General features: G+C 37.5%; 1 protein-coding gene across 18 annotated transcripts in view; it reads right to left on the reverse strand.

Moving 5' to 3' along the window:
* The window catches only part of R3HDM1 (R3H domain containing 1), a 119,456-nt gene that overhangs the window by 22,962 nt on the left and 77,823 nt on the right, over positions 1-18,671 (reverse strand). For all 18 annotated transcript variants that reach the window (XM_082397824.1, XM_082397832.1, XM_082397827.1 and 15 more), the window contains 2 exons: positions 17,267-17,421; positions 12,870-13,021 (listed from right to left, as the gene is read on the reverse strand). In XM_082397824.1, coding sequence (XP_082253950.1) covers positions 12,870-13,021; positions 17,267-17,421 — 307 coding nt within the window. The remainder of the gene's footprint in view (positions 1-12,869; positions 13,022-17,266; positions 17,422-18,671) is intronic.

Here is an 18,671-nt window from a genome sequence, read left to right on the forward strand (position 1 = left end):
GAGAAATATACAATTCAATGATAGTAGTTGGAGATTTCAACACTCCACTTTCTTTTTTTTGGCCGCACCGTGTGGCTTGTGGGATCTTAGTTCCCAGACCAGGGATTGAACCCAGGCCCACGGCAGTGAAAGCAGGGAGTCCTAACCACTGGACTGCCAGCGAATTCCCAACACTCCACTTTCAATAATGAATAGAACAACAATACAGCAGATCAACAAGGAACAGAAAACCTGGACAACACTATAAACTAATTAGACCTAAGAGACATCTACAGAACACTCCATCCAACAATAACAGAATATACAATCTTTTCAAGTGTACATGGAATATTCTCCCGGATAGACCATATGCTGGGCCATAAAATGAAACTCAGTAAATTTAAAAGGATAGAAATAATACAAAGTATGCTCTCCAACCACAATGGAATTAGAAATAAACAGCAGGAAAAAACTTGGGACACACACAAGTAGGTAGAAATTAAACACCACAATACTATGTTACCAATAGGTCAAAGAAGAAACCAAAATAGAAACCAGAAAATACTTTGGGATGAACGAAAATGAAGATACAACATGCCAAATCTTATGGAATGCCACTAAAGCAGTGCTTAGAGGGAAACTTATAGCTGTAAATGCCAGTATTAAAAAAGAAGAAAGATCTCAGATCAATAACCTACACTTCCATCTTAAGACATTGGGTGGAGGGCTGGGGGACAGATCACCAAGCCAAAAGCAAGCCAAAGGAAGTAAATAAGAAAGATTACAATGGGAATAAACAAAATAGAGAACAGAAAAACAAGAGGAAAATCAATAAAAACCAAAAGCTGGTTCACTGAAAAGATCAACAAAATTGACAACTTTTTGTTAAATTGACCAAGAAAAAAAGAGAGAAAACTCAAATTACCAGAATCAGAAATGAAGAGGGGAGATTACTAGACTACAGAAATAAAAAGGATAATAAAATAGTATGAAAAATTGTATACCAAGAAAATAGATCAAATTCCCAGAAATATACCAACTGCTGAAACAAACTCAAGTAGAAACAGATAATCAGAATGGATCTATAACAAATGAAGAGATTGAAGAAGTAATCATAAAACAACTTACACACACACACACGCCCCTGCATAGAAGGTTTCATCACTGAATTCTATTGAACATTTAAAGAACTAACAGTAATTCTTCATAAACTCTTCCAAAACAGAAAAGAACACTTCCCAACTCATTCTGTATTACCCTAACACTAAAACCAGACAAAGGCACCACAAGACAACAACAGACCAGTACCTCTTATGAATATAAATGCTAAAATCTGACCAAGTGTGATTTATCCCAGGAATGCCAGGGTCATTTAATATCTGAAAACCAATTAATGTAATACATTATCTTTTTTCAACATGATACAGAGTACCTATGAAAAACCCACAACTAACATCTTTATTAAGGTGGAAGACTGAATGCTGTCTGGTCATGAAGAAGACAAGGATGTCAGCTCTCACTACTTGTATGGAACAGTGTACTAAGGGTTCTAGCCAGGGCAATGAGGCAAGAAAATGAAATAAAAGGTACCTAAATTGAAAAGGAAGAAATAAAACAATTTCTTCACAGATGACAAGATCATGTATATGGAAAATCCCAAGAAATGTATTTAAAAAGTATTATAACTAGTAAATGAGTTCAACAAAGTTGTAGGATACAGGATCAATACACAAAAAATAATCTGCATTTCTATACACTTCCAATGAACAATCAAAATGAAATTAAAGTAATTCCATTCATAGTATCATCATAAAGAAGAAAACACTTAGGAATAAGTTTAATAAAACAAGTAAAAAGTTAACTCTAAAATCTATAGAAACATTGTTGAAAGAAATTAAAGATCTAAATAATTGAAAAACATCCCATGTTCATGGAATGGAAGAATTAACGTAGTCAAGATGCCAATTCTCCAAATTAATCTACAGATTCGACACAATATCCATCAGAATCCCAGTTGACTTCTTTGCAGAAATGGATAAAATGATTACAAAATTCATATGGAACTGCAATGGACCCAGAATAGCCAAAACAATCTTGATAAGAGAACCAAACTGGAGGACTCACACATCCTGATTTCAAAACTTCATCAATACAGTGTGGCACTGGCAAAGGATAAACAGATTAGTAGAAGAGCACTGACAGTCCAGAAATAAACCCAGACATCTATGATCATCTGATTTTCAATAAGGGTGCCAAGACCATTCAATGGGGAAAGAACAGTCTTTTCAACAAATAGCACTGGAAAAACTAAATAGTTACATGCAAAACAATGAAGTTGGATGCTTGTCTCATACCATATAAAAAATTAACTAAAAATGGATCAAAGATTTAAATGTCAGACCTAAAACTATAACATTCTTAGAAGATATAGACATAAATCTTTGTGATCACAGACGTGGTAACAAATTCCTTGATATGATACCAAAAGCATGAGCAACAAAAGAAAAAATGATAAAATGGACTTCATCAAAGTGAAAAACTTTTGTACTTGAAAGGACTGCATCAAGAAAGTGAAAAGACAACCCACAGAAAGAGAGAAAATATTTACACATTATATATCTGTTAAGGGACCTGTACCAGAATATATGAAGAACTCTTACAATTCAACAATAAAAAGACACACAACCCAATTAAATTGAGCAAAGGATCTGAATATACATTTCTCCAAGGAAAATATACAAATGGCTTAATAAGCACATGAAAAGATATTCAGTATTATTAGTCATCAGGAAAATCAAAATCAAAATCACAAGATATTACTTCACACCTACTAGAACGGTTATAATTAAAAAGTCAGATAATTAACAAGTATTAAAGGATGTGGAGAGGACTTCCCTGGTGGCGCAGTGGTTAAGAATCCACCTGCCAATGCAGGGGACACGGGTTTGATCCCTGGCCCGGGAAGATCCCACATTCCGCGGAGCAACTAAGCCCACGCACCACAACTATCGAGCCTGCGCTTTAGAACCTGAGCGCCACAACTACTGAGCCCGCACACCACAACTACCGAAGCCGGCACACCTAGAGCCCGTGCTCTGCAACAAGAGAAGCCACTGCAATGAGAAGCACGTGCACCGTGACGAAGAGTAGCCCTCGCTTGCCGCAACTAGAGAAAGCCCGCGTGCAGCAACAAAGACCCAACGCAGCCAAAAATAAACAAAATAAATAATTTATAAAAAAAAAAGAAGCATGTGGAGAAATTAGATCACTCATGCATTGCTTATGGAAATGTAAAACGTTGCAGTTGCTTTGGAAAACAGTGTGGCAGTTCCTCAAATGATTAAACATAGTTACCACATGACCCAGTGATTCCACTCCTAGGTATATACCTAAGAGAAATGAAAACAGATGTCTACACAAAAATGTACAAACTAACAATTACAGCAGTACTATTCATAGTAGTCAAAGGTGGAAACAACCCAAATGTCCATCAACCAACAAATGGATAAACACAATGTGATATATCCCTACCACAGAGTATTATTCAGCTATAAAAAGGAATAACCTACTGGTAATATGATACAACATGGATGAACCTTAAAAACATTATGCTGAGTGAAAGCAGCCAGTCACAAAAGACTACACATAATTCCATTGATATGAAATGTCCGTAACAGGGAACACTACAGAGACAGAAAGTAGATTAGTGGCTAGGAGATGATGGTGGTGGTGGAGGGGTTGAAGGGTGATAGCTAAAGAGTACGGAGTTTCCTTTTTTTTCCCCTTCATCAGTATATTCACATTAAAATTTTAAAAACTGTGATGAAGTACACATAGCATACAATTTGCCAACTTAATTGTTTTAAGCATATAGCTCACTGCCATTAAACACATTCACATCGTTTGACAATCATTACCACCATCCATCTCCAGAACTCTTCATCTTGCATAACTGAAAGTGTACCCATTAAATGGCAACTCCCCATTCCTCCTTTCCTCAGCCCCTGGCAACCACCATTCTACTTTCTGATTCTATTCATTTGATGACTCTAGGTAACTCAAATAAGTAGAATTACACAGTATTGGTCCTTTTCTGACTGGCTTACTTCACACAACATAATGTCTTCAAGATTCATCCATGTTGTAGCATGTGACAGAATTTCCTTCCTTTTAAAGACTGAATAACATTTCACTGTATGTGTACACCACATTTAATTTATCCATTTATCTGCTGATGGACACTTGGTTTGCTTCTACTTCAGGGTTTTTGTTTGTTTTTCTGGAGAGAAAAATGTTCTAAAATTGACTGTGGTGATGGTCGCTGCACATCTGTGAATATATGAAAAACTATTAAGCAGTACACTTAAGTGGGTGAATTGTATGGTATATGAATTTTATCTCAATAATGCTGTTTACAAAGAAGATAAATAAGGAAATAGTAGAACGGATAAAAATGGTGCATATATAAAAGGTACACACAAAGAAGTCATATTATATGAAGTCACCCACAAAAAGGTTGACGATTTAGGAAAAGTAATAGTATTCAAAACCCTACATAAAAATGTCATTGCTATCATTCACCTCTTCTCTTTATGGTTTTGCAAATATTATGACTGTTATTTAAAATTATTTTTTTGATGGGAGAATAGGACCCAGTGTATTCTTCTTAAGCAATAATTAGTTCACTTGAAAAGCAAGTCTCACACGTGCTACAGTTTTTAGTGACTGCTAAAGATGATGTCATTGAAAATTTATGAATATTTGGCAAGGTGTGCTTTGGTTTTCTGCCTTTTTAAACCATCTGACATCTTACTGCCAGTGATAGTCAAACAACCTTCCTGAACTTAATAACATTACTTAGTAGACATGTGCTGTGTTCCCTGAAGATGCTGTAAGTAATCGATATAATCCATTTGGGGACTATAGTAGTCTGGGTATCACACATTTAATTCTTTAATAATGAATTAAAGAGACTGAAGCAGGTAAAAAAAAACAAGCACTCTGAATCTCATTAGTCCCAATGACTGATTCACCATCTGTGACAACATGAGCAAGTTTCACTAGAATTTAAACCAAATTTAATCAGCCTAGCAGAAAAAAAAAAAATTAAAAATGAAAGTAAACTATTCAAAGGTTTACTCCATATTTCTCTTGGATCATTTCTGTTGGATTTTCCTATGAATAACAACATTTTTTACAACTTGTTTTTGGAACAATTTTAATTTTGGGGGTGGATTATATTTGTGGTAAACCTTTTAGAGGTAGAATTACAGAATAAAAAAGTACAGCAGTTTCATGTTTTGTTAAATATCATCAGACTGATTTATAGAATCAGTTTTCATATGCCTAGCACCCAGCAATGTTTGTCTCTCTGCTTAGTGTTAACTGTTTTGTCCTCCTTTTTTGGTTAAGGTTGCCTTAATTCTCATTTCTTAAGATTGTTGGGGAGAGTGAATGTTTTCTCATGTGATAATTTATTATTAGTTCTTGTCAAGTGGGTAAACTACTTATTTCCATGAATTATTTGTAGAGTTCATTCTAGAACTCTACAAATAATTATCATTAATATTATCATTCTAGAACATACAGAAGTGATAAAAATGTTTACAAGCTTTTATCAGACATCTGTCACATTTCCCCACATCTTGATGCTTTCTTTTTGAAATCTGTCTTAATGTAACTGTGCTGAATCTTTATATCAAAACAAACTTTAAAACATTCATCTACTCTTTGATAATGCATTTCATATCTTGAATCCTAAATCAGTGAGAAAAATAAAGCAATCAGAAAAGTATATTTGGGGCTTCCCTGGTGGCGCAGTGGTTGAGAATCTGCCTGCCAATGCAGGGGACACGGGTTCGAGCCCTGGTCTGGGAAGATCCCACATGCTGCGGAGCAACTAGGCCCGTGAGCCACAACTACTGAGCCTGCGCGTCTGGAGCCTGTGCTCCGCAACAAGAGAGGCTGTGACAGTGAGAGGCCCGCGCACCGTGATGAAGAGTGGCCCCCGCTCGCCGCAACTAGAGAAAGCCCTCGCACAGAAACGAAGACCCAACACAGCCAAAAATAAATAAATAAATAAAGTGTAAAATTAAAAAAAAAAAAGTATATTCATAAACGCTTCACCACACCTATCTACATACTAATATCTGAGCCCATGCACTCTGCTTTTCCTCCATTTACCATACGCGAATCCTCTGAATCTTATTTATGGGTAACCGACTTCCATTTGAGTGTTTACTCTCATCCTCCCTGAGGACCTTACAACTCTACCCCCTCTCTCCTATAGCAACACACCTCTTTCTGCTGTCTTTCATTTCAGCATACAAACACTTCTTTTTTCAATTAAGAGCAGGACACACTCTCTCTTAACCTCACTTTCCCCTCCCATATACTACTGAAAGTCAATGCTCCCCTTTAGGGATGCAATTCTCAAAAGTTGTCTCTATTTAGTGTCTCCAGTTCCTCTCCTCCCATTCTCTTGCCCCTTACCTCTTAAAGTCTTCCCCCATAGTTAACGATTTTATTACCTATTTAGGGGTTTGAAATATATATACAACAAGAGTACCCAGAAATATTTTATACATTTTAAAGAATTGTAAGATGAAGAACTATGTAACCTCCATCTGGATTAAGAAAAGAACATCATTAAGTTTCCACACCTTTCCTCACCATGTACCTCTAACTGTTGTATAGCAGTGCTCCACCCGTAGGTTTAACTTTTTAAACAAATTGTTTCTGAAGGTTTTTTTTTTTTTTTAATTACTGAGGTTTGAGAATTCTTCATATCCTCTCTACATAAGTACTTTTTCAGATATTTGATTTCCCAGTCAGTATATTGTTTGACTTTTCATTTTTATTCTGTTGTGTAGCCAGTTTCCATCTGGTATAATTTTCTTACTCTCTGAAAGACTTCCTTTAACATTTCTTGCAGTGCAGGTAAGCTAGTGATTAATTGTTTCAGTTTTTGCATGTTTGAAATAGTCTTTATTTCATATTTGTTTCTGAAAAATATTTCTACTGGTATAGAATTCTGTTTTTTCTTTCATAACTCCAAATAGAGATGTTGTGCCACTGTCTTCTGGCTTGTATTGTTTCTAACAAGAAGTCTATCGAATTCTTATCTTTGTTCCTCTATATGTAACGTGTCTTTTTTTCTCTGGCTACTTTTACAATTTTCCCTTTATAACGTTTTGAAAAGTTTCCTCCATATTTCTTTTGCCTGAGTTTGTTGAACTTTTTGGATCTGCAGGTCTATAATTTTCATAAATTTTGAAACATTTCAGCCATTACTATTCAAATATTTTTTTGTCCACCCTTTTCCTCTCTTTGGAGGATGCCAATTGCACATGCATTAGGCCCCCTGAAAAGCACTGATGCTCTGTTCAGTATTTCCTAGTCCTTTTTCCTCTGTCTGAATTTTATACTGGCATTGTTTCAGTCAGTTTCAATTGACTGATTTTTCCTCATTATTGGCCTTATTAGTTTCTCACTTCCTTGCATACTTGATAATTTTTGATTGGATGCCAGGCATTATGAATTTAACCTTGTTGACTGTTGGAGATCCTTGGTTTTTTTTTTGTTTTTTTTTTGGCTGTGTTGGGTCCTCATTGCTGCGTGCAGGCTTTCTCTAGTTGCGGTGAGCGGGGACTACTCTTTGTTGCAGTGCACGGGCTTCTCACTGCGGTGGCTTCTCTTGTTGCAGAGCACAAGCTCTAGGTGCACAGGCTTCAGTAGTCGTGGTGTGCGGGCTCAGTAGTTGTGGCTCACGGGCTCTAGAGCACAGGCTCAGTAGTTGTGGCGCACGGGCTTAGTTGTTCTGTGGCATGTGGGCTCTTCCGGGACCAGGGATTGGACCTGTGTTCCCTGCATTGGCAGGAGGGTTCTTAACCACTGCGCCAGCAGGGAAGCCCCTCCCCTTGTATTTTTTAATAATATTTCTGAGCTTTGTTCTGAGCCACAGTTATCTGGAGACAATTTAATCCTTTTGGGTCCTGCTTGTTTAAGGCAGGACCAGAGCAGCTTTTAATCTAAGGCTAATTGTCCTCCACTACTGAGACAGTATTCTTTTAAGTCCTCTACTCAATGCCTCATGTGTTATGAGGTTTTGACATACTGGCTGGTAGGAATTTAAACTGTTCCTGTCCTTGTGTGAGCTCCAGGGATTGTTCTGCCTGTTCCTTTTGAGTGGTTCTTTTCCTGGCCTTGGGGAGTTTTTGCACATAAATGCACCAGTCAGCAATCAACTAAGACTCAAAAGGGTCCCACTTAGATCTCCAGAGCAACCTCTTTGTAACCCTCTTCTCTTCAGTATTCTGCCCTGCAAACTCTAAGCCACCTTGGCTTCCTTGGACCCCTAATTCCATCTCCTTAACTTAGACAGAGGGTCTTGCTTGGGTTCCTCCTCCCTGAGATGTGGCTAGGAAACTCTCCCCAGGTAGGAAGCTGGGGCAATCGTTAAGACTCACTTGTTTGTTTTCCCTCTCTCAGGGTTTACTGTCCCTCACTGCCTAATGAAAACTGTTGTTTCATGTATTTGTCTCTAGTTTTAAAGTTAAGGTAGGAAGATAAATTTGGTTTCTATTACTCTATCATGGCTGGAAATGGAAATCAAGAGGATGTAGGTTTTTAAGATCCTTTCATCAACATGTCTGATATTGTCCCCAACAGTGATAAGTAAAACACAGGAGTTGTTTTACACAGCAGTGTAAAACACACTCTGAAGGAACAGAAATTATTCACAAAATAAAATAAATAGAATATGCCAGAGGGGCACTTCCAACACAAACCTTTTCTGCTTCCTAAACTTGGAGTATCTCAGGGGATCGCTTGTTATCTAGGTTACCTATGGCCTGAAGAAATAACAAATAAAATGGCAAGCCATTCAAATTCCTGGGCTGTGAAGAAAGTCAGGATGGATTTTGAGAAACAATTTGGAAAAGCTTAAAATTTACTTGAGGAAGAAAGCTGTAAAAATGAATGATTCAAAAGTGGGTGGGAAGATTAAGAGATGTACTCCTTTTTCCTTATGTTAAAAAAAAACTAACTGAATTTCTCCTTACATAAGTTCTTTCCCTTCTGTCTTTCAAAAAAGTACTACCTATTTTTGAATAAATACTCTTCTTGACCTTTTATCTGTAAGACTTCATGAACTGCAAAACTTGTAATTTCCTTCTTAGAATTCTTTATTTGTTATTTTGGCCACATTGTGGGGCTGGCTTATTTATTTACTCATTACAAATTATTTATTTATTTATTTTTGGCTGCGTTGGGTCTTCGCTGCTGCGCGTGGACTTTCTCTAGTTGTGGTGAGCGGGTGCTACACTTTTTTGCGGTGCGTGGGCTTCTCATTGCGGTGGCTTCTCTTGTTGCGGAACACGGGCTCTAGGCACGCGGGCTTCAGTAGTTGTGGCGCACGGGCTCAGATGCTCCGCAGCATGTGGGATCTTCCCCGACCAGGGCTTGAACCCGTGTCCCCTGCCTTGGCAGGTGGATTCTTAACCACTGCGCCACCAGGGAAGTCCCTGGTTTAACTTTTAAACCAGAGCTTATGAACAATGTAATTAAAAATATAGAAATATAATGTTTAGAATATATGATTCCTAACAAAGTTCACATATTATGTGTACACTGAAAAATGACTTGAATGAAGACACCAAAATTTAACAGTGATTATCTCTGAGTGGTGAGGTTGTAGCTGATTTGCTTTTTCACCCTTTTTTACATTTTGGAATTTTTTATATTTTCAAATTTTCTACAATGACTATGTATTGTATGTATAATCAGGAAGACCCAAACAAGTTAAATAGAGAAAACACTCTTTTAACGGACAAAATGTAGATGTAGGAGAATTACTTTTCCCAATAGAAACTCACTGAGAGAGACTGAAAAATGAAAAGATTTTTGCATGAAATATCACCTCTCCTCCTTATTCTTTAAAGGTATCTACTTAAAAATTATTAGTCGAAAATAGGCACTTCCCTGGTGGTGCAGTGGTTAAGAATCCGCCTGCCAATGCAGGGGACACGGGTTCGAGCCCTCATCTGGGAAGATCTCACATGCCGTGGAGCAACTAAGCCCGTGTGCCACAACTACTGAGCCCGCATGCCACAACTACTGAAGCCCGTGCGCCTAGAGCCCGTGCTCTGCAACAAGAGAAGCCACCGCAATGAGAAGCTTGCGCACCTCCACAAAGAGTAGCCCCTGCTCACTGCAACTGGAGAAAGCCCACGCGCAGCAAGAAAGACCCAATGCAGCCAAAAAAATAATAATAATAATTTTATATTAAAAAAATTACTAGTATCACTCATTTTTGGTGAGTTAAGAAATGTAATAGCTATAAGCATCCTCTTCCCTTCCTATTTAACATTATTTTTGTCCATATAACTTAATTTACTAATTAATTTTGCTGATAAATAAAAGCTGTTATATCCAATGAAGAGAAAATAAACATTCTGAAAAGGCAATGTTTTAGCACCAGAAGTAACTTTATTACATTTTATTTCTCTAGGCTAAGTGTTAACAACTCCCCTTTTAATAACAACAGAAGTATAATTTCACTAAAAGATGTGGTTCAGATTGAGACTTTGTCATTGACAATTATTTCAAAGGATGGCTGAGGCAAACAAAAAACCAAAATGCAAAACTAGAAGTTTAGGAGAAATTAAATGAATCCAAGACAGTTCCAGAAGTAGGACAAAGGGGACACTAGAGGAATACGAGTTTACAAAATGAGGAAAAACCAACTACGCAGATGGAAAAGGGAAAAAGACTTAAAAGTAGGTTTTCTTTTTCATTATTTCATAAAGATTCTGTGAAGCCTTTTTTTTGGAGTTCTGAAAAATAAAGGTTACAGTCTCTTCAAGTTCCCCTCTCTGTATGCTAGCCCTTTGAGATTGCACATCAAAGACAAAAGTATATTCTCCTTTTGAGTTTCAAGATAAAAATGGGAAAATAAATGGTAATACAGGAGGAAAAAAAACCCCAAATGGGAGCATTTTGAAAGTATTATCCAAGTAGCCTGCCCATTTTTGCAGACTGTAGGAATGAAATTAGTTTTTTCTCCACATAATAGACTGACAGAAATACCATGATTTGTTGTAAAACTAGTTTCTCTGACCGGTACATGGCTTGCTGAAAGTGACAAGACACATGATTTGTATCAGGCTATGCTAAATCCTCATAGTACACATAACAACACAATCCAATCCAAACACAAAACTGCCTCAGTGATAACTGATTGGTTGAGCTGAAAGTAAAGGTAATTCAAATTCCACTTTTCTGCATAAGGAGCCGCCACAAGAAAATGGATTGCTAAGCAACTCAAGCTAAGGAAGACATTTTTCAGAACAAAGGCTCACTTAGTGTTCTTATAGAAATCTTATAATCTGGTAATGTTTTAGTAAAATCATGAGTGTTTGGATCAGGACCCTATAGCTTAGAGTTTAAGATATACTTTCCTCCTTTGAACAAACTGAGATTTATTATACTTATTGGTATGGAGTAATCGACACAGTTTTACCTTAGGACACTGGGTCTTGGATGAAATTTTACAATGACAGATATTATGACTTTCTTGCAAATGTGTAAAATATTACTGGGTTATGGCGACCTGTGCATAGCTGAAGTGTACAGATGAAAAAAAGGGCTAGTTAGCATAGGTCAGTGAGTCTCAACTCTCATTGCCAGAAGAATCACCTGGAAGGCTTTAAAAAATAATGGGAAATTTTAACACAGTATAAATTTCTATTTTCAGGACTTCCCTAGCAGTCCAGTGGTTAAGACTCCGTGCTTCCATTGCAGGGGACGCAGGTTCAATCCCTGGTCAGGGAACTAAGATCCTGCGTGCTGCGCAGTGAGGCCAAAAAATTTTTTTTTTAAATTTTCACTGTGCAGCAGCTCTACCACAAAAGAGCTGTGGCTCATCATTGTATAAAACTCCAAAGTTGCCTGTGAGATTTCAACCAACTTGTTTATAAAGCCTGGGCCTTTTCAATTTGTGGCATCCACAGAGAGGAGGAAATATGTGAGTTCCTCACGTGTGTATGTATGTGTGTTTATGACAACAAATAAAATGAGAGTCAAGTCCCCATTTTCCCAAGCAGATTCAATGAAGCAAGTACTGCAATCCCTTCTTCACCCCTAAATACCATCTGTAACCATAACCGGGTGACAACCTCTTATCAGCAATTCTACCCTCAGACCCCTTATTAAAAAGAGCACCAAGGCTACTCTGGCAACCTTACAGAAATGTCATGAGAATAAATGAAAGGCTGTAATCCACTCTGAACAGCAGACTAAAAGTACCCAACTCAAAGGAAGACTATTTTTTTTTTTTTTAACACATTAGGCTTATCAGAGAAGTTTCTGTTCTTTCAAGTTAAGTAGCTAATGGAATACTTCACGACTTGCTTTAATATAGACCTACTGTCATTTGCTTCTCATATGCCTCTCTCCTCTTACTGATGAAAAAGGAGCTCCCCAGAGCCTGAAAGATTCCAGCAAGATATTTTGCTCTTGAAGTTATATACAGGAAATACATTCTCCCCAGACTCTTACAAAAACCTTAAATATTAACATGTAAACGCTCTTAACTCTAAGATCTATGGCCAACTATTGATTCCACTTGGGTGAGTAAAAGGAGACTGGCCTACTACTTTCAGGCACATGAGAGAAAACTTGATTCTCCATTGGTTTACATATGGAATGCCTTGCTTATACTGATTTTGTTAAAAGATATGCTAGATAAATAGATTGTATCGTAGTTTTTCTATTCTAGATTAGAGAATGATCTCAGGTAATGCCCCTTAGACTACTTTAAAATTAGCAACAGACCACAATCCTGATAAACAATGAAGAGTTATAAGATTAGGCTTTTTATTTATACTCACCTTAAATTATTTTGTTGGCCAGGTGGAATGATGCTATAGTAAACTGGCATTCCTGCTGTAGGCATAGATCCTTGATTAGACTGATTAGGGAACATAACAGGCTGTTGATAAGTCTGATGGGCAATTCCTTGAGAACCTTGAGGCAGTGAAACCTAAAATTTGAAAGGCAATTTAAAGGCAAAAACATTCTTTAAAACCTTGCAAATGTTAATGTCTCGAGACTCCATAAACTTTCAAGTGTGAGCAGTTAGGAATAAGCTAAAACTGCCAATAGGCTGTCCTCATAAGTTAGTTACAGCATTACCACTTTATTTCAATGTTCTTTTTAGCTGGTTATTGTTTTTGGCTAGCATTTATCAATAGTACAGCAGGCTAGGAGTTATGACTCATATCCCAAAGTAGAAGTTATTTTATTATTTTTATTTTAAATATTTATTTATATATTTATTTAATTTTTGGCTGCGTTGGGTCTTTGTTGCTGCACGCGGGCTTTCTCTAGTTGCAGCGAGCCAGGGCTACTCTTCGTTGTGGTGTGCGAGCTTCAGTAGTTGTGGCAGGCAGGTTCAGTAGTTGTGGCTCGCGGGCTCTAGAACACAGGCTCAGCAGTTGTGGTGCACGGGCTTAGCTGCTCCACGGCATGTGGGATCTTCCCGGACCAGGGATCGAACCCATGTCCCCTGCATTGGCAGGCGGATTCTGAACCACTGCGCCACCAGGGAAGTCCCAGAAGTTATTTTAAAAAAGAAACAGTTTCCAAATGAGGATGACCCTTTCACATGGAAAGAGTAATGCAATTTACCTCAGGTAGAGCTAAGTAAAACTCAGATAGGGTACTAGTGAGATACACTGGATCAGAAAGTGTGAGCTCTGAAGCTTAAGATATTTAGATGTGATACCGACTCCGTCAACTTTACTATATATGTGACACCGGGCAAATGACTTAACTCAGATTCTGAGGCCCCAGAGTTCATTATCTGCAAAAACGGGATGCCACCTCCACCTCAGGAGGGGTATTATCTCCAATATAATCTCCATTTACAGGATCTAGCACAGCAGGCATCTGATCACCAGTGGATCTTTCAATTCTCTGTTTTCCACATTCATCTACACAGAAACCACATGAACATAATCGGGACTTCCCTGGTGGCACAGTGGTTAAGAATCCGCCTGCCAATGCAGGGGACACGGGTTCGATCCCTGGTCTGGGAAGATCCCACATGCTGTGGAGCAACTAAGCCCGCGAGCCACAACTACTGAGCCCTCACGCCACAACTACTGAAGCCCACACGCCTCGAGCCCGTGCTCCGCAACAATAGAAGACACCACAATGAGAAGCCCGTGCACCACAACAAAGAGTAGCCCCTGCTCACCACAACTAGAGAAAGCCTGCACGCAGCAATGAAGACCCAACGTGGCCAAAAATAAATAAATAAAAACAAAACAAAACACATGAACATAATGGATTCATTTCTCTAGTTTCTACAGTTTCTAAAATAGAAACCACAACGTCATAATGGTTTTGTAATTTACAAGTGCACCACATCAGTTGCATTACAATGATTTTGGTAAATAAAGCCTGTGTAAAAGCTTCTGATGATGATGTCAGCAACAGTAGTAGCAATGACAGTAACAGCAGTAACAGTGATGACATGCAAAGTTAACATTACCGAGTACTTACTACCATGTTCAGGTTCTGTCCCAAGAACTTTATGTATATTATTACATCAAGTCTTCCTAACAACCCTAAGAAGTTACTTTTATCATCCTTGTTTTATAGAAGGGGTTAAAAATTGAGGTTAATAACTTGCCCAAGGTTGTATAGCTAGTGAGGAGAAAAGTCGGGGTTTGAACACATGCCCACTGGCTCCAGGGCCTTAGTTCTTTAACCATTTCATGATTCTCTATACCTGGGCTCTATGATTTATAAGCTGATGATTAACTTCTAAGTCTTGCCTATATAACATGTTTCTAAAATGTAACTAGTCCTTTCAAAATACACAGTAATCTCTTAAACTACTTTCAATTTGGCTCAGCTGCAAAGATAAAGTTGTTGGTTTGATTTATCCAGTTTTTTATGACAAAATATATTTCAGTCTTTTTGTCTACTGAGGCAGTGTAACATCCTAATATTATGTCTGATTGTATCTAAGTTAGTGTATATGCAAGGCAGACCTAGGAAAAATGACAACTCAATCTAGATGATTTAAGCTACAGAATAAATTTGTAACTAGTGGTAAAGAAAAAAACTGAAGTACCAAAAGAGAGGAAACTGTACTTGAGAATGTACAGCCGCAGAATATACTCTACTGAGTAGACGACTTTTCAGGCTTATTATTTATTTGTTAATTTAAAATTTTATTTTTATTTTTATTTTTTCAGCCGTGATGCATGACTTGTGGGATCTTAGTTCTCCCACCAGGGGTCGATCCCAGGCCCTCGGCAGTGAAAGCGACGAGTCCTAACCACTGGACTGCCAGGGAATTCCCTCGGGCTTATTTTTTAGATGACAGTTTATTACCACCTAGCTTATCTAGCCAAATGTAGTAGGAAGCATGAGGCAGCCTGTCATTCATTGCTTATCAGAGCAATACTTCTCACAATCATTCACTCAGTGGAAGGATTACATGAAATACCATGAGAAAATAATTTATAACTTGTAAAAAAGTATGCTATAGAAATGATAATAACTGTCTTAGCTCTGAAACATTTTCAGTACCTAGCTCCATTTTTAAAAACTACACTAACAAGGATGTAATTTATTTTAAACTTATATTTCTTTTTTTTTATAGTTAATCCACCAGTTAATTTTCCAGTGTTAAACTAATCTTTCTTTTATTTGTTTGTTTGTTTATTTATTTATTTAGTCTGCACCCGGTCTTAGTTTCGGCACGCAGGATCTTTAGTTGCGGCATGCAGACTCTTAGTTGCAGCATGCATGCGGGATCTAGTTCCCCGACCACGGATTGAACCTGGGCCCCCTGCATTGGGTGCACAGAGTCTTACTCACTGGACCACCAGGGAAGTCCCTGAACTTATATTTCAAGGGAGATCTTATTTACACAGTGCCTGGGCATCTAATAGATGCTCAACAGACTAGATTAGGTAGCGTGACCAGGGTCCTTGAGAAGGGAGAGTTCCTGGCTCGGTAGTGATCCTGTCTAATGTCTAGCTACAGAGGAAGTAGGGGATGGGCAGTCTCATGGGCCTCGGCTTAAGCAGGGTGGACCGGAGTAAAAAGCGTGGAGGATTTGAGAGAAAAGAAAAGATATAAAATCTAGTTTCATGATGTATCTTCTTTTTTCCTTAGTTGCTTTCTATTATCAAGGGGCTTCAAAAGTAGACATATTCCTAGTGCTCAAAAGTCCTCAACAATTCCACATTTTACATTTTAATTACAATTTTCATTTTCTGGAATTACAAGAATATGCTACCTCCTTTGCTCACATCCTTCCCCATCCTCAGGATGCCTTAACTAATTTATGCCCATAATTTTCTTTTAAGAGCTAATTAAAGGTTTATACCTTTCTAGAAGACTTCTGTATTAAGTCCCTAACCTATTCATGGCCATATTTCATAATTCCTTCAGTTAGTGGTCTGTATATTATCACCAATTTGTTGACCTGTGTTTAGATGTACATTTATCTTCCCAACTAGATTATTTTTACCTTGTTGAGATGAATGACAATGGCCTTTGGATTTCTTAACATTCGAGTCAGCTATGGGAAACCATGAGGCTAATAAAACAAACTCACTTGCAGGTTATTCCAGAAAGGTAAAGGAAGGTAAAATACATTTCTGGAAATGTGCCATAGATGGGCTAAAGAAATCTGACTTATTCATGAAACAGTAGGTATTTCTACTTTAGAACTATAAATTAAAATCCATGACATTTTCAATACATGACATACTATTCCTTTTTTGGATTTAGTGAGGGGGAAAAAGCTCAGTTCCAGCATGGGAAATTGCACATCCTTCTCTATTCTATAAACACTGACTTATAATCTGTACTCTATTTCATATACCTACCTCCACCTTTACTTTTCCCTCCCATTCCATTCTCCTCAAGAGATTTTCTAAGGAGCTGAAGAATAGAATAAGACACTTGCTCATATATTGATACTTACGTATTGAACAGCTGGAAACACAGACAATGCCTGAAAAATTTACTTCTCAAAATAAATAGGGTTCAGATATTTTTTTTCTAAAAGTTAATGAAGTGAATGAATAATGCAATAAGTGAGGACAGAACAAAGCTGCAATGACTAATAAAACTCTTAAGACTATAAAGTTATGTATTACAGACGCATTTTCCCCATATTAAAAGGAGAAGAATGTAGCTACACATTTTAGTTATTCAAAATCCCCTCTACCCAATGCAGGTAAGAGCGACCACGTACCTGATATGATGGCACTGAAGGATAGGGGATGACCACTCCTTGAATCTGATTTCCAATGCTGTTGGGCTGACCACCAACTAGGCTCTGACTCTGGGGCTGCTGAACTCCAACTATCCCCTGGTAGTTTTGCTGCTGGTTGGGCATAACTTGATAACCTGTAATGGCACAGTGAGTTAAATCCTGCTTTGAATTTAATTTATTTCACTAGCAGTATGTTTTTGTATTTTAAGCAAGTACTTTGTGTTCTAAGATGACAGAGTTTTGTTTAAACAGCAAGTCTCAAAAAATCTTCTGTTATCAGAGCTAACATTTAAAAGGTTTACTATGTAGGTAACCCAAGTCAACTACACTCCCCACCCTCCCAAAATAACACTCAAATAAAATTTGGGTACAAAGATTTCCTTTGCAGTTGAGGAAATTTATAGGGCCACAGACTTGGTTTATATTCACAATTACTAGTTAGTGTGTAGTACAGTCTGTTATTAAAAATAGTTTCTGTGGACCAGGACTGGCTACATAATTTGTGGGACCCAGTGCAAAAGCAAAATGCAGGGCCTCTTGTTAAAAAATGGAGAGTTTTGAGTTGGTAGTGATAGAACTAGTCCTTCTGGAGACTGAAAACAATGGAAGGGGGAAACCACTTTTATAGAATAGTTGTATGTTTGAAAAACCACACTAAGATACGAATCCTTATATTAGGAATGTGTCAAGGGCACAAGGAAAAATTGAGTTACCTAGCAATTTTTAAGGTTATTTCCTTATTATATTATTAAGGTCACTTAACAGAGAAACCGATCATTAGAGGGGTTAAGCAATCTGCCCAAAGTTCACAAATCAAAAACCTAAGGGACAGTTCTTCCTAAACTGAAGGCACTGTTGGTAATTTAACTAGTAAGTTAAGAGTATAAACATATTTTTATTAAGTGAATTTATCAGTTATTTAATAAGAATCCACAATGATAAGCTTTGAGTAGTGAATATGAATTGTACAATATGTGTCTTCTGATCCTAAGAGGATTCCTTTAAGTAAACCATTTAGCTCAAGACTTATGTACATTACTAAAAACGACCACAAATCCTTTTTTTGTTTTTTTTAAAAAAGAAACCAGATAAAAATAAATAACTGACCTTCTAATCAGGGTATCTAAAAAGCTTCTACAAAGATAAACCAAACTATGGCACTGCCTATACAAACTTCCACAACTAAAGGTCAGCGAAATGATTTCTCTGATAGCACCATAAATCTATTTTGCTATCTTATAAATATCAGTTTTCATTTCCATCCTTATTAATCCCTAAAGCAACAGGAATGGCAAAGATCCCATCTCAGGTATTGATTGTAGACAAGGGTATCACTGCAGTTGCCTAGAAGCCTCAATGATTCCACTCAATGGCTAAATAATTG

This window comes from Balaenoptera borealis (assembly GCF_965194805.1).
Source record: "Balaenoptera borealis genome assembly, chromosome: 6".
Lineage (NCBI taxonomy): Eukaryota > Metazoa > Chordata > Mammalia > Artiodactyla > Balaenopteridae > Balaenoptera > Balaenoptera borealis.